This window comes from Salvelinus alpinus, chromosome 23, assembly GCF_045679555.1.
Source record: "Salvelinus alpinus chromosome 23, SLU_Salpinus.1, whole genome shotgun sequence".
In the NCBI taxonomy this organism is placed as follows: domain Eukaryota; kingdom Metazoa; phylum Chordata; class Actinopteri; order Salmoniformes; family Salmonidae; genus Salvelinus; species Salvelinus alpinus.
In genome coordinates, this window is record NC_092108.1 from 19,920,516 (window position 1) to 19,936,843 (window position 16,328).

A 16,328-nucleotide genomic window follows, 5' to 3' on the forward strand; every position below is an offset into this window, starting at 1 on the left:
ATTTACAGCTTATAAAGGGAGCTCGCATTGATGCCGGAGAGTAGTAAGTTGCAGTACTCGAGACGAGAGGTGATGCATGCGTAGATGAGGGTTTCAAAGGCAGGAAGGGAGGACCTGACTTTGGCAATATTGGGGAAGAATGTGGAAGAATGAGGATTTGACAGTGTCGGATGTGGTGGTCGAAGGAAAGGGTGGCGTCCAGGATGACGCCACGGTTGCGTGTGTGGGGGGAGGCAGGGAGAGACAATGGTGTCATAAATGGTGACTGTGAGGTTGCCAACTTTGCTGATACACTCCCCTATGTATTTATTTGTACAGTGAAGCTAAAATGTTTAATTTGGCTCTATACTCCAGCATTTTGGATTTGAGATCAAATGTTTTATATGAGGTGACATAACTGAATGTCACCTTTAATTTGAGGGTATTTTCATACATGTCTGTTTTACCATTTAGAAATAAATGCACTTTATGTATCTAGTCCCCCCATTTAAAAGTTTCATAAGTACTTATGGTGTGTTAATACATTATTTACCATAGATTTCTATTGGGCGCAACATAATCTGAAACAAAACCAAAGAAACTGCAAATGCATCCAAGTTTGTAGTGTCACAAACTTGATGTAGTCATTGCATGCTAGGAATATGGGACCAAATAATAAACTTGTGTCACTTTGGAGTGAACAGAGTGCCCCATGGTGGCGGTGGGATTCTGGTATGTGCGGGCATAAGCTACGGATAATGAACACAGTTGCATTTTATCAATGGCAATTTGAATGCACAGAGATAACGTGACGAGATCCTGAAGCCCATTGTTGTGCCATACATCCGCCGCCATCCCCTCATGTTTCAGCATGATAATGCACGGCCCCATGTTGGAAAGATCTGTACACAATTCCTGGAATCTAAAAATGTCCCAGTTCTTCCATTGCTTGCATACTCACCAGACATGTCATCCATTGAGCATGTTTGGGATGCTCTGGATCCACGTGTCGGAGAGCGTGTTCCAGTTCCTGCCAATATCCAGCAACTTCTCACAGTCATTGAAGAGGAGTGAGACAACATTCCACAGAACACAATCAACAGCCTGATCAACTCTATTTGAAGGAGATGTGTCGTGCTGCAAGAGGCAAAAGGTGGTCACACCATTGACTGGTTTTCTGATCCCTGACCCTATCTTTTTTTAAGGTATCTGTGACCAACAGATGCATATCTGTATTCCCAGTCATGTAAGATACATAGATTAGGGCCCAATTGATTTATTTCAATTGATTGATTTGTGATTTCCTTCTATGAACTGTACCTCAGTAAAATATTTAACATTTTGTGTTTTGCATTTATATTTTGTTCAGTGTGTATATACCTTTTACTTTACCACATTTTCACAATAGTTTTATTAGGTTGTGTTGATGACAATATTTGATCATATATAAATATGCTGTGAAAGAGTAATTGGATGGAAACACGGTGCTGCATTTGTGGTGGGAACCACGTGCCCGAGTTTCAGGAGTGCCCTGTTAGGGTGAAGGAGGTTGAAGTAGCAGTTCCACAGTTTTCACCCCACACAGTAGGAGGCGGCATGCACTTCTAAGTATGTTTGTGGAAGAACAAGAAGCAGACCAACAAATGCAATTGCGCACGCATTTCCCATATTGTTGCCAGTTATCAACATCTACGGATTGTTTATCGCACATTAGCTTGGAAATTGTTCACCCGCACAATAGGTGGCGATATGCACATCAAATTATTGCGAACGCCATTATACCATAGAAGAAGAAGAATGATCGCGCGTATCTTCCGCTTCACTACATTGTTGTCATTTATGGACATATACGGATTGTTTATTGCACATTATCTTGGATATTGAATACTATTTACTTCACACCGGGAATACGCATCTGTAATTTGGGTTGGACAAGATGGCAAGCTGCAATTTTCAGGCACAGTTGGTATCCATTCTGGAGGTTTTGGCTAAAGCAGCTGTAGCAGAAATAAACAATCGTGTTGATGATAGCTGTGCTGTTATACGCATGGAAATTATCCAAAGCCAGCGAGATATTGATGTACTGAAAAGGAAGTGTCAAATGATGGAGAGCGAGCTGAAGAAGACACGAGGACGAGTAAGGAGAAAAGGTAGTTGTTGATTTATTCGTGGTAAATTGATTGTATATGCAAAAAACAAATGTGTGAATAGCCCTAATATTTGACTGAATATTTTCATTTTTTTTATTTTTTTATCTCATGGCATCAGAGAGATATTCATATCCAGTCAATATCGTTTTGAACAAGCAGAGGAGTAACTCACAATGGAGAGACGGAGAGAAGGCTGTTGAAGAGGACTCTCAACCCCAGGTGTAGCCCTTGATCATGACTCGCAATTCCATTACACATAAGAGTCATTGGATGAAGGCGTCTTCTGTACAGGGGACCCTACATTACTATGCATCGCTTGAGGTACAGTTTTGGAAGCATAAGGAACTTAACTTTCATATAAGCGATAAATAATTTTTAAAACACCAAAAGGTAAAATTGATACACACCTTTTTATAGGTTTAGGGTTAGTGCTCCCATAAGGCCATATCCCCATGTTACAGTACGTGTTTACGGAAGACAGAGGGACCACCTGTGCTAATTAGCTAAGGTTACCTAGGCTGCCTCGAACACCTAGTGTGTAACGGAAGAAGGCCGCCAGAAACGTGTTGTCACTGAAAAAATATGTCGGATCCAACTGTGATAAAAACCCGTTAAAACAGTGTACAGTAAGTGTATATTTTGCATTTATGAAATTATTTTGTTGTGACATGAAAGTAAAGGGCGTTATGTTTCTAGAACCGTATCGCAATTGAGAATCGATTTACGTTTAGTTGGAGTATTTGGCTGTTTTGGCAGCCAGAGTCAGTCTACCTCTGAAAATAGCATAAGATCCTTGGAACTTAAGGAGTGTAATACATGACCATTTACGGTTACAGAGACCCGATCTCTTGGATCAATTCTGTTGTTGGAATATCAGTAGAATTTACCGTTGTTGTGTGATTGCGTATGAAATACATTAGATATGTGTTCATATACAAAGCCCTGGATAAACTCCCTCTGTAGCCTGCTCTCCTTCACCACTAGCAGATTTCCATCGAAAAGGACCCATGAGCACCAACATGTGAAGTTCATAGAAGCATGTCAAATTAAAGCTAAGATTCTATATATTTTTTTATAACTAAGGCATGTATACCAAACACTTTTAGGTATTTTATAATTTCTCCCTCATAAGGAGGGAGGATAATGAAAGTTCACAGAAGTAACAAGTAAAGGTAGACCTACCAATTAGTTAGTGTTTTACTGCTATCAATTTTGTTTATGAATTATTATGTAATTCAAACTCTTAATTCAGTTACCAAATTGGTAATGTAATTACAGAGATATGTAATGCAATTAACTGCAATTGAATTGACTGCAATAGGGAATCATAGCAGTCACAACCAACAGCTGGGTCACCAATCATAGGCGTCTATGTTTCATAAGTTTGGACAGCACAGTACAGTAAAGACAAGTTGAGTACAGCATTGTACAGTAGAGCACACTAAAGTAGAGTACAGTATAATGTACTGTACTGAACATATACTGTACTGAACTCTACTTTGCTGTACTGTACTCTACTGTGATGCCAAAACTTGTGAAACATAGATGTCTACATTCATTTCAGATTTGGTTTGGTCCGGACCAAACAAAAGTGGTCTTGTTGGGGGCGGAGCTCATTGCAATAATAGTCAGTGTGTTGAATAATACCCAAATATACAAAACAACAGTAGTGTAAAGTACTTAAGTAAAAATACTTGAAAGTACTACTTAAGTTGTTTTTTTGGGCATCTGTACTTTACTTTACTATGTATATATTTGACTACTTTTACTTCACTACATTCCTAAAAAAAAAAAGTACTTTTTACTCCATACGTTTTTCTTGACAACCAAAAGTATTTGATACATTTTGAATTCTTAGTAGGACAGGAAAATGGTCTAATTCACACACTTATCAAGAGAACATCCCTGGTCATCCCAACTGCCTCTGATCTGGCGGACTCACTAAACACATGCTTCGTTTGTACATAATGTCTTGAGTGTTGGAGTGTGCCCCTATCTATCCATAAATGTAAAAAACAAGAAAATGGTGCCGTCTGGTTTGCTTAATATAAGGAATTTGAAATTATTTACACTTTTACTTTTCATAGTTAAGTATATTTTAGCAATAACATTTACTTTTGATACTTAAGTACATTTAAAACCAAATACTTTTAGAGTTTTACTCAAGTAGGATTTTACTGGGTGACTTTTACTTGAGTCATTTTCTATTAAGGTATCTTTACTTTTACTCAAGTATGACAATTGGGTACTTTTTCCACCACTGCAAAACAAGGATATTGCATATTTCTTTCAGGATATATCACCATGAAGAGAATGATATTCATGTCCATAATTATGCATTTCTGTATAGTACAGGTCGGGTACCATGATGTAATTATGTTACCGGATGTAAATCCACTTCACCTACTGTAGTTCAATAAACACTTATTATTTTTTATTTTTTTACTCAAGGTCTTATAGCTGACAGCCCATTCCTTCTGCAGACATCTTCGAATCTTCATTCGGAGCAAATATTTAACGTTTTTGGAAAACTAGGGAACATTTTACCGTAATTCTGTTACCAAACTTTACTTCTGCACAGTTCTTCCAGTTTTTGTGAAATTTTCTGTGTAAATTGTAAAAAATAGTCCATGTGAAGAGTTCTGTTTTTTTTGGCATACATTTTAAATGGAAAAAACTGAGTCAAAGTGTAATTCCGTTAATGTGGAATTGCCCCAGACACGATCTAGTAGGTGGTTGCTACTTAAAGTCCCCAGGGCCCTTACTGTGTTAGGCAAGACTGCTTCTCCTATTGTGCACCAGAGGCATGGAATGCTCTGCAAAGTATGCTTCAACTAGATGTAGTGTCCCTCAATGACTTTAAAACTCTGGTACAAAACTCTGTTCAGGAGGAGTGTAAATGTTTCCTGTAGGCTGGATTGTATTGCTGTGCTGATTTGATTGTATTATATGTTTTAAGTGTTGTAATGTATTGATTGCTGCCTCCTTCTGGCCAGGTCTCCCTTGCAAAAGAGACTGTGTCTCAATGGGCTTTTCCTGGTTGAATAAAGGTAATATAAATAAATATATGGCGTGTGTCCAGAGTAATAACCTCAGTCCCTGTTACAGCCTACAGATGTGGAGCAGAGAGTGGAGACTGAACCCATACTGATCAAAGATGAGGAGACAGCAGAGGACGTGTGGAAGACTGACCCTCAGGAAGAGCTCAGGATCACTGGAGAGGGTGGGTGCGACCATAAGGGGTACTGCTCTGTCTGTCTATGGAAGACTGTGTGGGTGTGGTGGTATGCACATTCCAAATTGTTACATTGGTGTTAGGTGTTTCGTGTTCTGGCATATGGAGGGAATGTACGCACACAGTCAGTTCTAAAGCAGTCGTATTTTGCAACTGTTAAGGGTCTTTTATAATGTTTAATTTATGTTTATCCCCAAATCTTTAGAGTCTGGTTCCAAGCCTGGGAAATCACCATCCTTTGAGCAACGGCACTGTGATGAGGACTTCATCACACAACCCAATATATCTCCAGAAGACTCAATGGAACATTCCCCAATTCTGATCGTCCAGAGGAACCAGGCACACCCCGGCTCGCATCTGAGCAGCACAGAGCAGAACCGGCCGGACGAGGACTCACTAGACCTAGTGATGGTGAAAGAGGAGGAGCTGGATCAGACCACAACCCTGGCAGGAACTGACCAGTTTGTCATGGATCAGTCTGATGGGCAGCTGTTGACCTCTTTGGATCCAGGCAGAGACACTGACCCTGATGGCCACCCAGATTTCTCCTTTCATTCCACAGAAGAGTACTCTCAGAATATCTCAATGGTCCCATCTCATAGTGGGCTGTCATCTGTTCCTACTATGACAGATGAAGTGGGGCCATCGCTTCACTCTTCTTTATGGAAACCACATGCTAACATGTTCAGTGCAGAGAAACACATGAGAAGACATGTCAGGACATTGGCTGATGAGACTAGACAACAGATGCCAGAGGGACAGAGCAGTAAAAGGCTAATCTCAAATAATGAAGGAAATAGTTTAGCTCTACAGCCAAGACTGCATCAATACAGGGCTTCAGAAGCAACAGTGAGATTGAGTGAGTGCATGACAGGGTCAAACATGGCCACCACCTCCACCTTCTCTGGATACAGCCTGAGTCACAGTAGTTTTAACATGGTGAAGAGAATGAGGACTCAGTGGAAGTCGGGCAGCACCACTGAGAGGCGTTTCAGCTGCACCTTCTGTGGGAAGAGCTTCCCACGTTTCTGGCAGCTCAAAGAACACCTCCGGAGTCACACCGGAGAGAAACCGTACACCTGTGAACAGTGTGGCAGGAGTTTTACCAAGCAGTGCAACTTGATCAGACATGCTGTGGTCCACAGTGGGGAGAAGCCCTTCGAGTGCACACAGTGTGGGAAATGCTTCACCCAGCGTTCCAATATGACATCACATCAGAGAACTCACATAGGAGAGAGTGCAGTGTCTCAATACGTGGCACCTGCATACCCAGGGGATCCACACACAAGTTTAATGTAGTCTCAGAACAGATGGAACAAATAGGAACATAATTGCATTATGCTTCGGAAATACTTTCAATGTGAAAATGTAGATCAATCAACCGTACTCGCTATCTTCTTCTACACTATCTGATGTGCTTTCTTTTTGTATCTAATACCTCTACTGATACACTCCCCTATGTATTTATTTGGACAGTGAAGCTTCAACTTTTAATTTGGCTCTATACTCAAGGATTTTGGATTTGAGATCAAATGTTTTATATGAGGCGACAGTACAGAATGTCACCTTTTTTTTTAGGGTATTTTCATACATATATTTTACAGTTTAGAAATGAAAGCACTGTATGTATCTACTCCCCCCCCCCCCCCCCCCCCCCCCCACCCCCCATTTGAAGGAAGCATAAGTATTTGGACAAATTCACGTATGACGTATTACATTTTGTCAAAAGTTTAGTATTTGGTCCCATATTCTTAGCACACAATGACTACATCAAGCTTGTGACTACAAACTTGTTGGATTCATTTGCAATTTGTTTTGGATTATATTGTGCCCTGTATAAATGAATGGTAAATAATGTATTGTGTCATTTTGGAGTTTTTTTATTGTAAATAAGAATAGAATATGTTTCTGAACCCTTTTACATTCATGTGAATGCTACCATGATTACGGATAATCATGAATGAATCCTAGCTAATGATGAGTGAGAAAGTTAGAGGCATGAACATCATACCACACAAATAGATGCTTACCTCCCATGTTATTGGTAATGGTGAGAGGTTAGCATGTTTTGGAGGCATGATCTATGTGCATCTGTAACTTTCTCACTCATCATTATCTATGATTCATTTAGGATTATCCGTAATCAAGGTAGCATCCACATTAATGTAGATTACATTCTTAATTTCTTATTTACAATAAAAGTGACTCTGACACAATACATTATTTACCATTAATTTCTATTGGCCACGACATCAACCGAAACAATCAAAACAAACTGCAAATGAAACCAACAACTTTGTATAGTCACAAGCTTGATGTAGTCGTTGCGTGGTTGGAATGTGTGACCAAATACTTAACTTTTGAATAAATTAAATAAACTAAGTGAATTTGTCCAAAATACTTATGACACCTTCAAATGGGGGCGGCAAGCAGTCTCGAGGTTAGAGCATTGGGCCAGTAACCCAAAGGTTGCTGTTGCAAATAAAGGAGCAGACAAGGAATTATTTTACCCTTGTGCCTTTGAGCAAGGCACTTAATCCAAATTGCCGCAGTGGCGCTGGACAATGGAGAGCCTGCCTGTGACTCCACTCCCTGCGGTTGTCTTGGGGAGTTGGGATATGCAAGAAATACATTTTCATTACACACTCGTGTGACAAATATAATCACCCCCAAAATTATTATTCTAAATGTGGTGGTTAGATATATGACGTGCATAAACAGATATGCATTAAATATCCTCAAATAAAAGGTGACATTCCGTACTGTCCCCTGATATAAAACATTTTATCTCAAATCCAAAATACTGGAGTATAGAGCCAAATTAAAAGTTGTAGCTTCATTGTCCAAAATAATACATAGGGGAGTGTATGCATGTGCCTTAAAAACCCTAAGCGAATAACCTCCCAATGTAACTCCGCTATAATGCATGTATAATGCGATAGTTACTTGAAATATACAGTATCATTGAATGAAATTTACATTAAACTAGTTTAATATCTTTGTTCCCCAGCTATGTGTCTAACAAGTTGTATACCTTTTTCAATACTTTAATAAATACCATACCACATTTTCAGAATGGTTTCATTAGGTTGTGTGGATGTCAATATTTGATCATATATAAACCATGAGTTTTAATGAATGCTAGAAAGTGTTTTGGTATTTTACGTTTTACCACAGTGCGTCATGCATTTTGCATCTATAGCCTTTTATGCATTAATAACCATGCATGTGGGCCACTGCACAATGCACTCTCCCCTACATGTAGCCATAACAATTAACTAAAACTGAAGACTTTTTACGGTCTGAATTCATTATTCAGATGGTAAAAAGTATTTTTTTATTTAATAGATATGGCTACCCTACATGCAGACCTGAATAAACCCCGGTACTGTATTTGTCTTGCCTGTGATAATTCTTACAGTTTGAAGGGCTGTTGCAGTCTCATATTTACGGTAATAAATACTCACGTCACGAGTTGAACGGAGGTCCGATTGCAATTGCGCACGCATCTCCACATCAGACATTGTTGCCATTTATCAACGTCTACGGCTTGTTTATTGCACATTAGCTTGGACATTGTAGACCATTTACCTTACACAGAGAATACAAATCTGTAATTTGGGCTGGACAAGATGGCCAGCAGCAATTTTCAGGCGCAGTTATTATCCATTATGGAGGTATTAGCTAAAGCAGCTGTAGCAGAAATAAACAATCGTGTAGATGATAGCTGTGCTGTTATACGTTTGGAATTGACCCAAAGTCAGCGAGATATTGATGTACTGAAAAGGAAGTGTCAAATGATGGAGAGTGAGCTGAAGAAGACACATGGACGAGTCAGGAGAAAAAGTAGTTGATGTGTTATTCATAGTCAATTGAATGCATTGCATATTTAAAACCGAATTGTGTGAAATGTAGCTCTAATATTTGAATACAATTATTTTCCAGGTTTTTACCCCATGGCATCAGAGAGATCTTCATATCCAGTCAAGATTGTTTTGAACAAGCAGAGAAGTAGCTCACAGCGGAGAGACCGAGAGAGTGCTATTGAAGAGGACTCCCAACCCCAGGTGTGATCAATCACCTTTTACAATTACAGAGAACTAACCTATTGATTCATTTCTGTTATTGTAACGTCAGAATAATGTACTTTTGTGTGATTCATGAGTATGAAAAGGGTTAGATATGGTGTGTTTCCTGAGTAATAACCTCAGTCCCCTGTTAGTCTACCGATGTGGAGCAGAGAGTGAAGACTGAACTCATACTGATCAAAGATGAGGAGACAGCAGAGGATGTGTGGAAGACTGACCCTCAGGAAGAGCTCAGGATCACTGGAGAGGGTGGGTGCAACCATAAGGGGTACTGCTCTGTCTATGGAAGACTGTGTGTGTGTGCTGGTATGCATGTAACAAATGGCTACATTGATGTTCTGTGTTTTATGTTAGCCTATGGAGCCAACGTACAGACACAGTCAGTCCTAAAGCAGACATGGTATGCAACTGTTAAAGGGATGCTTCAGAATTTTGCCTTTTACCTACTTCCCCATAGTCAGATGAATTTGTGGGTACCATTTTTTTGTCTCTATCCATTATGAAGGAAGCTAAAGTAGATTTGCGAGCCAATGCTAACTAGCATTAGCACAATGACTGGAAGTCTCTGGGTATCTTCTAGTATGCTACAGTAGTAGATAATCATAGACTTCCAGTCATTGCGCTAACGCTAGTTAGCATTGTCTCGCAAACTACCTCTAACTTCCTTCATACTGGAAACAGATACATAAGAAATTGTATCCACAAGTTAATCTGACTGGGGAAGTAGATAAAGGGCCTCATTGACAAAATCCCAAAGTGTCTCTTTAAAGGTCTTTTGTAATGTTAATTTTATTTTTATCCCAAAATCTTTAGAGTCTGGTTCCAAGCCTGGGAAACCACTATCCTTTGACCAATGGAACTGTGATGAAGACTTCATCACACAACCCAACATATCTCCCGAAGACTCAGTGGAACATTACCCCAATTCTGATCGTCCAGAGGAACCAGGAACACCCCGGCTCGCATCTACAGAGGTGTTCAGTACAGAGCGGCACCGGCCAGCCAAGAACAAGGACTCACTAGAGCTAGTGATGGTGAAGGATGAGAAAGAGGAGGAGCTGGATCAGACCACGACCCTGGCAGGACCTGACCAAATTGTAATGGATGACACTGATGGGCATCTATGGACCTCTGTTGATCCAGGCAGAGATACTGACCCTGATGTCCACCCAGATTTCTCCTTTCATTCCACAGAAGAGTACTCTCAGAATATCTCAATTTTCCCATCTCATGATGTCGGGCCATCACTTCACTATTCTATTGTGAAACCACATGCTAACATGTTCAGTGCAGCAGCACACATGAAAAGACATGTCAGGACATTGGCTGATGAGACTAGACAACAGATGCCAGAGGGACAGAGCAGTGAGATGCTGAACTCAAGTAATGAAGGAAATAGTTTAGCTCTACAGCCAAGGCAGCATCAATACAGGGCTTCAGAAGCAACAGTGAGATTGAGTGAGTGCACGACAGGGTCAAACATGGCCACCACCTCCACCTTCTCTGGATACAGCCTGAGTCGCAGTAGTTTTAACATGGTGAAGAGAATGAGGACTCAGTGGAGTTCTGGCAGCACCACCGAGAGGCGATTCAGTTGCACCTTCTGTGGGAAGCGCTTCCAACGTTTCTGGCAGCTAAAAGAACACCTCCGAAGTCACACCGGAGAGAAACCGTACACCTGTGAACAGTGTGGCAAGAGTTTCACCAAGCAGTGCAACCTGATCAGACATGCTCTGGTCCACAGCGGGGAGAAGCCCTTCGAGTGCACACAGTGTGGGAAGTGCTTCACTCAGCGCTCAAAAATGACGTCACATCAGAGAACTCACATAGGAGAGAGTGCAGTGTCTCAATACGTGGCACCCGCATACCCTGGGGATCCACGCACAAGTTTAATGTAGTCTCAGAACACATGGAACAAATATGAACATAATTGCAATTTCTATGGGAAAATATAGGAAAGAAGATATTTTGAGACATTTTGACAAGATTTTTCTCCTAATTGATTTGTGAAATGGTTTTATATTTGACTGTTAACGGATCATCACTTTTATTTTATTAACCTATTTATTTACAGCTGGTAACATTGTGTATTGCTACCACAAAATCGTAAAAAACATGTTATATTCAATAAAATGTATTTAATTAAAGAGTCAATCTGCGGTTTTAGATCAATAATACACTCCCCTACATATTTACTTGGACAGTGAAGCTAAAATATTTAGTTTGGCTTTATACTCCAGCATTCTGGATTTGAGATCAAATGTTTTATATGAGGTGACAATACAGAATTTCACCTTTTATTTGAGGATATTTTCATACATATCTGTTTTACCGGTTAGAAATTTATTCACTTTATGTATTTTAGTAATAGTAATAGACTATAAGTGAATTTGTCCAAATACTTAAGACACCTTCAAATTGGGAGACTAGATACATAAAGTGCATTCATTTCTAACAGAAAAACATAAAATAAAAGGGAGACATTCTGTACTGTCATCTCATATAAAACATTTTGTTGTGTTACAGCCTAAATTTAAAATGGATTAAATTGAGATTGTTTGTCACTGGCCTACACACAATACCCCATAATATCATAATGAATTATGTTTTTTTTATGTTTACAAATTAATAAAGAAATAAAAAGCTGAAATGTCTTGAGTCAATAAGTATTCAGCACCTTTGTTATGGAAAGCCTAAATAAGTTCATGAGTAAAAATGTGCTTAACCCTTTGAGCATGGTGAAGTTATTAATTACACTTTGGATGGTGTATCAATACACCCAGTCACTATAAAGATACAGGTGTCCTTCCCAACTCAGTTGCCGTAGAGGAAGGAAAAGGCTCAGGGATTTCACCATGAGGCCAATGGTGACTGAAACAGTTACAGAGTTTGATGGCTATGTTAGGAGAAAACTGAGGATGGATCAACATCATTGTACTTATTCCATCTACACTGGAGTTGTTTACCAAGAAGACAGTGAATGTTCCTGAGTGGATTAAATGTTCCATTCCTGAATGGATTAAATAGATTTTTTTCTCACCCGTCTATACACAATACCCCATGATGACAAAGTGAAAACATGCTTTTAGAAATGTTTGAAAATGTATTGAAAATGAAAAACTGAAATAAATTATTTACATAAGTAATCACAACCCTGAGTAAATACATGTTAGAATCACCTTTGGCAGCGATTACAGCTGTGAGTATTTCTGGGTAAGTCTTTAAGAGCTTTGGATTGTAAAATATTTGCCCATTATTCTTTTCAAAATTCTTCAAGCTCTGTCAAATTGGTTGTTGTTCATTGCTAGACAACTATTTTCAAGTCTTGCCATAGACTTTCAAGCAGATTTAAGTCAAAACTGTAGGAACATTCCTGAACATTTAACAGTTACAGTTTTGACTTAAATCTGCTTGAAAGTCTATGGCAAGACTTGAAAATAGTTGTCTAGCAATGTATTGATAGCCTTTTTATGCATTAATAACCATGTGAGCCACTGCATTGCACTCTCCCCTACATGTAGCCATACCTATTGGCAAAAAAACACGACGTTTTACAATCTGAATTCTTTATTCAAAAAGTTAAACGTGTTCTTTTTTTTTTGTCAATAGAGATGGCTACCCTACATGGTATATGCACACTATAATCGACCCTGGTATTTGTCTTGCCAGTGCTAATTCTAACAATTTGAAGGGCTGTTGCAGTCTCATATTTACGGTAATAAATACTTACGTCAAGAGTTTAACGGAAGTGCTATTGAAATTGCGCACTCATCTCCACTTCACTACATTGTTGTTATTTAGCAATATCTACGGATTGTTTATTGCACATTAGCTTACTTAAATAGTATACTATTTACTTAACACAGAGAATACACATCTGTAATTTGGGCTGGACAAGATGGCCAGCTGCAATTTTCAGGCGCAGTTTGTATCCATTATGGAGGTATTGGCTAAAGCAGCTGTAACAGAAATAAACAAACGTGTAGATGATAGCTGTGCTGTTATACGTTTGGAAATGACCCAAAGCCAGCGAGATATTGATGTACTGAAAAGGAAGTGTCAAATGATGGAGAGCGAGCTGAAGAAAACGCGCAGACGAAAAGGTAGTTGTTGTGTTATTATTCATGGTAAATTGATTGAATATGCAAAACCCAAATGTGTGAAAAGCCCTAATATTTGACTGAATATAATTATTTTCCAGGTTTTTACCCCGTGGCATCAGAGAGACCTTCATATCCAGTCAAGATTGTTTCGAACAAGCAGAGGAGTACCTCACAGTGGAGAGACTGCGAGATGTCTGTTGAAGGGGACTCTCAACCCCTGGTGTGATAAATCACCTTTTACAATTACAGAGACCTGACATCTTGGATCAATTCTGTTATTGGATTATCAGGAGAATTTACTGTTTTTGTGTGATTCATGAGTATGAAAAGGGTTAGACATGGCGTGTGTCCAGAGTAATAACCTCAGTCCATGTTACAGCCTACAGATGTGGAGCAGAGAGTGGAGACTGAACCCATACTGATCAAAGATGAGGAGACAGCAGAGGACGTGTGGAAGACTGACCCTCAGGAAGAGCTCAGGATCACTGGAGAGGGTGGGTACGACCATAAGGGGTACTGCTCTGTCTGTCTATGGAAGACTGTGTGTGTGGTGGTGTGCACTTTTACAAATTGATACATTGTGGTTAGGTGTTTTATGTTCTGGCATATGTAGCGCACGGACACACAGTCAGTTCTAAAGCAGTCATGTTATGCAACTGTTAAGGGTCTTTTGTAACGTTTATTTTATGTTGATTCAAAAATCTTTAGAGTCTGGTTCCAAGCCTGGGAAACCACCATCCTTTGAGCAACGGCACTGTGATGAGGACTTCATCACACAACCCAACATATCTCCAGAAGACTCAGTGGAAAATTACCCCAATTCTGTTCATCCAGAGGAACCAGGCACACCTTGGCTATCATCTACAGAGGTGTTCAGCACAGAGCAGCAACAGCCAGACGAGGACGAGGACTCACTAGACCTAGTGATGGTGAAGGATGAGAAAGAGGAGGAGTTAGATCAGACCACGGCCCTGGCAGGACCTGACCAGTTTGTCATGGATGAGACTGATGGGCAGCTGTGGACCTCTGTGGATCCAGGCAGAGACACTGACCCTGATGGCCACCCAGATTTCTCCTTTCATTCCACAGAAGAGTACTCTCAGAATATCTCAATTTTCCCATCTCATAGTGGGCTGCCATCCGTTTCTACTATGACAGATGAAGTGGGGCCATCACTTCACACTTCTATATGGAAACCACATGCTAACATGTTCAGTGCAGCAGCACACATGAAAAGACATATCAGGACAATGGCTGATGAGACTAGACAACAGATGCCAGAGGGACAGAGCAGTGAGATGCTGAACTCAAGTAATGAAGGAAAAAGTTTAGCTCTACAGCCAAGACTGCATCAATACAGGGCTTCAGAAGCAACAGTGAGATTGAGTGAGTGCATGACAGGGTCAAACATGGCCACCACCTCCACCTTCTCTGGATACAGCCTGAGTCGCAGTAGTTTTAACATGGTGAAGAGAATGAGGACTCAGTGGAGATCAGGCGGAACCACCGAGAGGCGTTTCAGCTGCACCTTCTGTGGGAAGAGCTTCCAGCGTCTCTGCCAGCTCAAAGTACACCTCCGGAGTCACACCGGAGAGAAACCATACACCTGTGAACAGTGTGGCAGGAGTTTCACCAAACAGTGCAACCTGATCAGACATGCTCTGGTCCACACCGGGGAGAAGCCTTACGAGTGCACACAGTGTGGGAAATGCTTCACCCAGCGCTCCAAAATGAAGTCACATCAAAGAACTCACATAGGGGAGGGTCCAGTCTCTCAATACGTGGTACCCGCATACCCTGGGGATCCACACACAAGTTTAATGTTGTCTCAGAACAGATGGAATAAATAGTTCATAATTGCATAGTTTTTCTTTAACAATTACTTAAACTGCATACTGTGTACTAATCTTATTACATAGTATTTAGAACGTACGTTGTCAATTGAATGCCGTAAGCAAGAAATACTAGGCTCCTCCTACTGAAGGCCTCATCTAATGTGCAATTGCATTGATTCCCGACATTCATTCATTTTGGTACAGCGTGTCTCATCAGTTATACCTTTTTCTATCCTTTAATAAATACCATACCACATTTTCAGACGGGTTTCTTTAGGTTGTGTTCATGAGAATGGAAATGACAATATTTGATCATATATAAACCATTTGTTTTTATGAATGGTTGAAGTGTTTCTGTATTTTACGTTTCACCACAGTGTGTCGTGCATTATGCATCTCTAGCCTTTTATGCTTGATAACCATGTGAGCCATAGCATTGCACTGCACTCTCCCCTTCATGTAGCCATATGTTTTGGCTAAAAACACAAGACTTTTTACAATCTGAAGAATTTATTCAGATAGTAAAGCGTCTTATTTTTTAGTCAATAGATATGGTTACCCTACACTGTAAATTCAGACTAGAATATAATCTGGTACAGTATTTGCCTTTCCAGTGCTAATTCTAAGAATTTTCAACTGCTGTTGCAGTCTCATATTTACGGTAATAAATACTTGCATCATGAGTTGAACGGAAGTGTGTTTGCAATTGCTCATTTATCTCCCACTTCACTACATTGTTGTCATTTAGCAACATCTACGAACTGTTTGTTGCTCATTAGCTTGGAAATTGTAGACTTTTTACTTCAAATAAAGAATTAAAATCTATATTTTGGGCTGGACAAGATGGTGGGCTGCAATTTTCAGGTGCAGTTATTATCCATTATGGACGTGTTAGCTAAAGCAGCTGTAGCAGAAATAAACAATCGTGTAGATGATAG

At 39.9% G+C, this 16,328-nt stretch overlaps 3 protein-coding genes across 4 annotated transcripts; all 3 read left to right on the forward strand.

The window, feature by feature from the left end:
* Positions 1 to 1,606: 1,606 nt before the first annotated feature.
* On the forward strand, positions 1,607 to 8,451 carry LOC139550486 (uncharacterized). 2 transcript variants are annotated; one of them, XM_071361411.1, is made up of 4 exons: positions 1,607 to 2,129; positions 2,248 to 2,450; positions 5,238 to 5,352; positions 5,570 to 8,451. In XM_071361411.1, exons 2-4 carry the CDS (start codon positions 2,364 to 2,366, stop codon positions 6,661 to 6,663), a joined length of 1,296 nt encoding a protein of 431 aa, XP_071217512.1. In that variant the 5' UTR covers positions 1,607 to 2,129; positions 2,248 to 2,363; the 3' UTR covers positions 6,664 to 8,451. The 2 variants fall into 2 exon arrangements, with proteins under 2 accessions (XP_071217512.1, XP_071217511.1); XM_071361410.1 differs by having other exon boundaries at positions 2,248 to 2,348.
* A 390-nt stretch (positions 8,452 to 8,841) lies between these two features.
* LOC139550485 (uncharacterized) lies at positions 8,842 to 12,077 on the forward strand. The gene is made up of 4 exons (XM_071361409.1): positions 8,842 to 9,210; positions 9,310 to 9,431; positions 9,587 to 9,701; positions 10,266 to 12,077. The coding sequence occupies exons 1-4, from the start codon at positions 8,997 to 8,999 to the stop codon at positions 11,348 to 11,350; spliced, it is 1,536 nt and encodes a 511-aa protein (XP_071217510.1). The 5' UTR covers positions 8,842 to 8,996; the 3' UTR covers positions 11,351 to 12,077.
* Positions 12,078 to 13,174: 1,097 nt separating this feature from the next.
* On the forward strand, positions 13,175 to 15,652 carry LOC139550476 (uncharacterized). The gene is made up of 4 exons (XM_071361401.1): positions 13,175 to 13,555; positions 13,654 to 13,775; positions 13,935 to 14,049; positions 14,264 to 15,652. Exons 1-4 carry the CDS (start codon positions 13,351 to 13,353, stop codon positions 15,403 to 15,405), a joined length of 1,584 nt encoding a protein of 527 aa, XP_071217502.1. The 5' UTR covers positions 13,175 to 13,350; the 3' UTR covers positions 15,406 to 15,652.
* Positions 15,653 to 16,328: the final 676 nt, after the last annotated feature.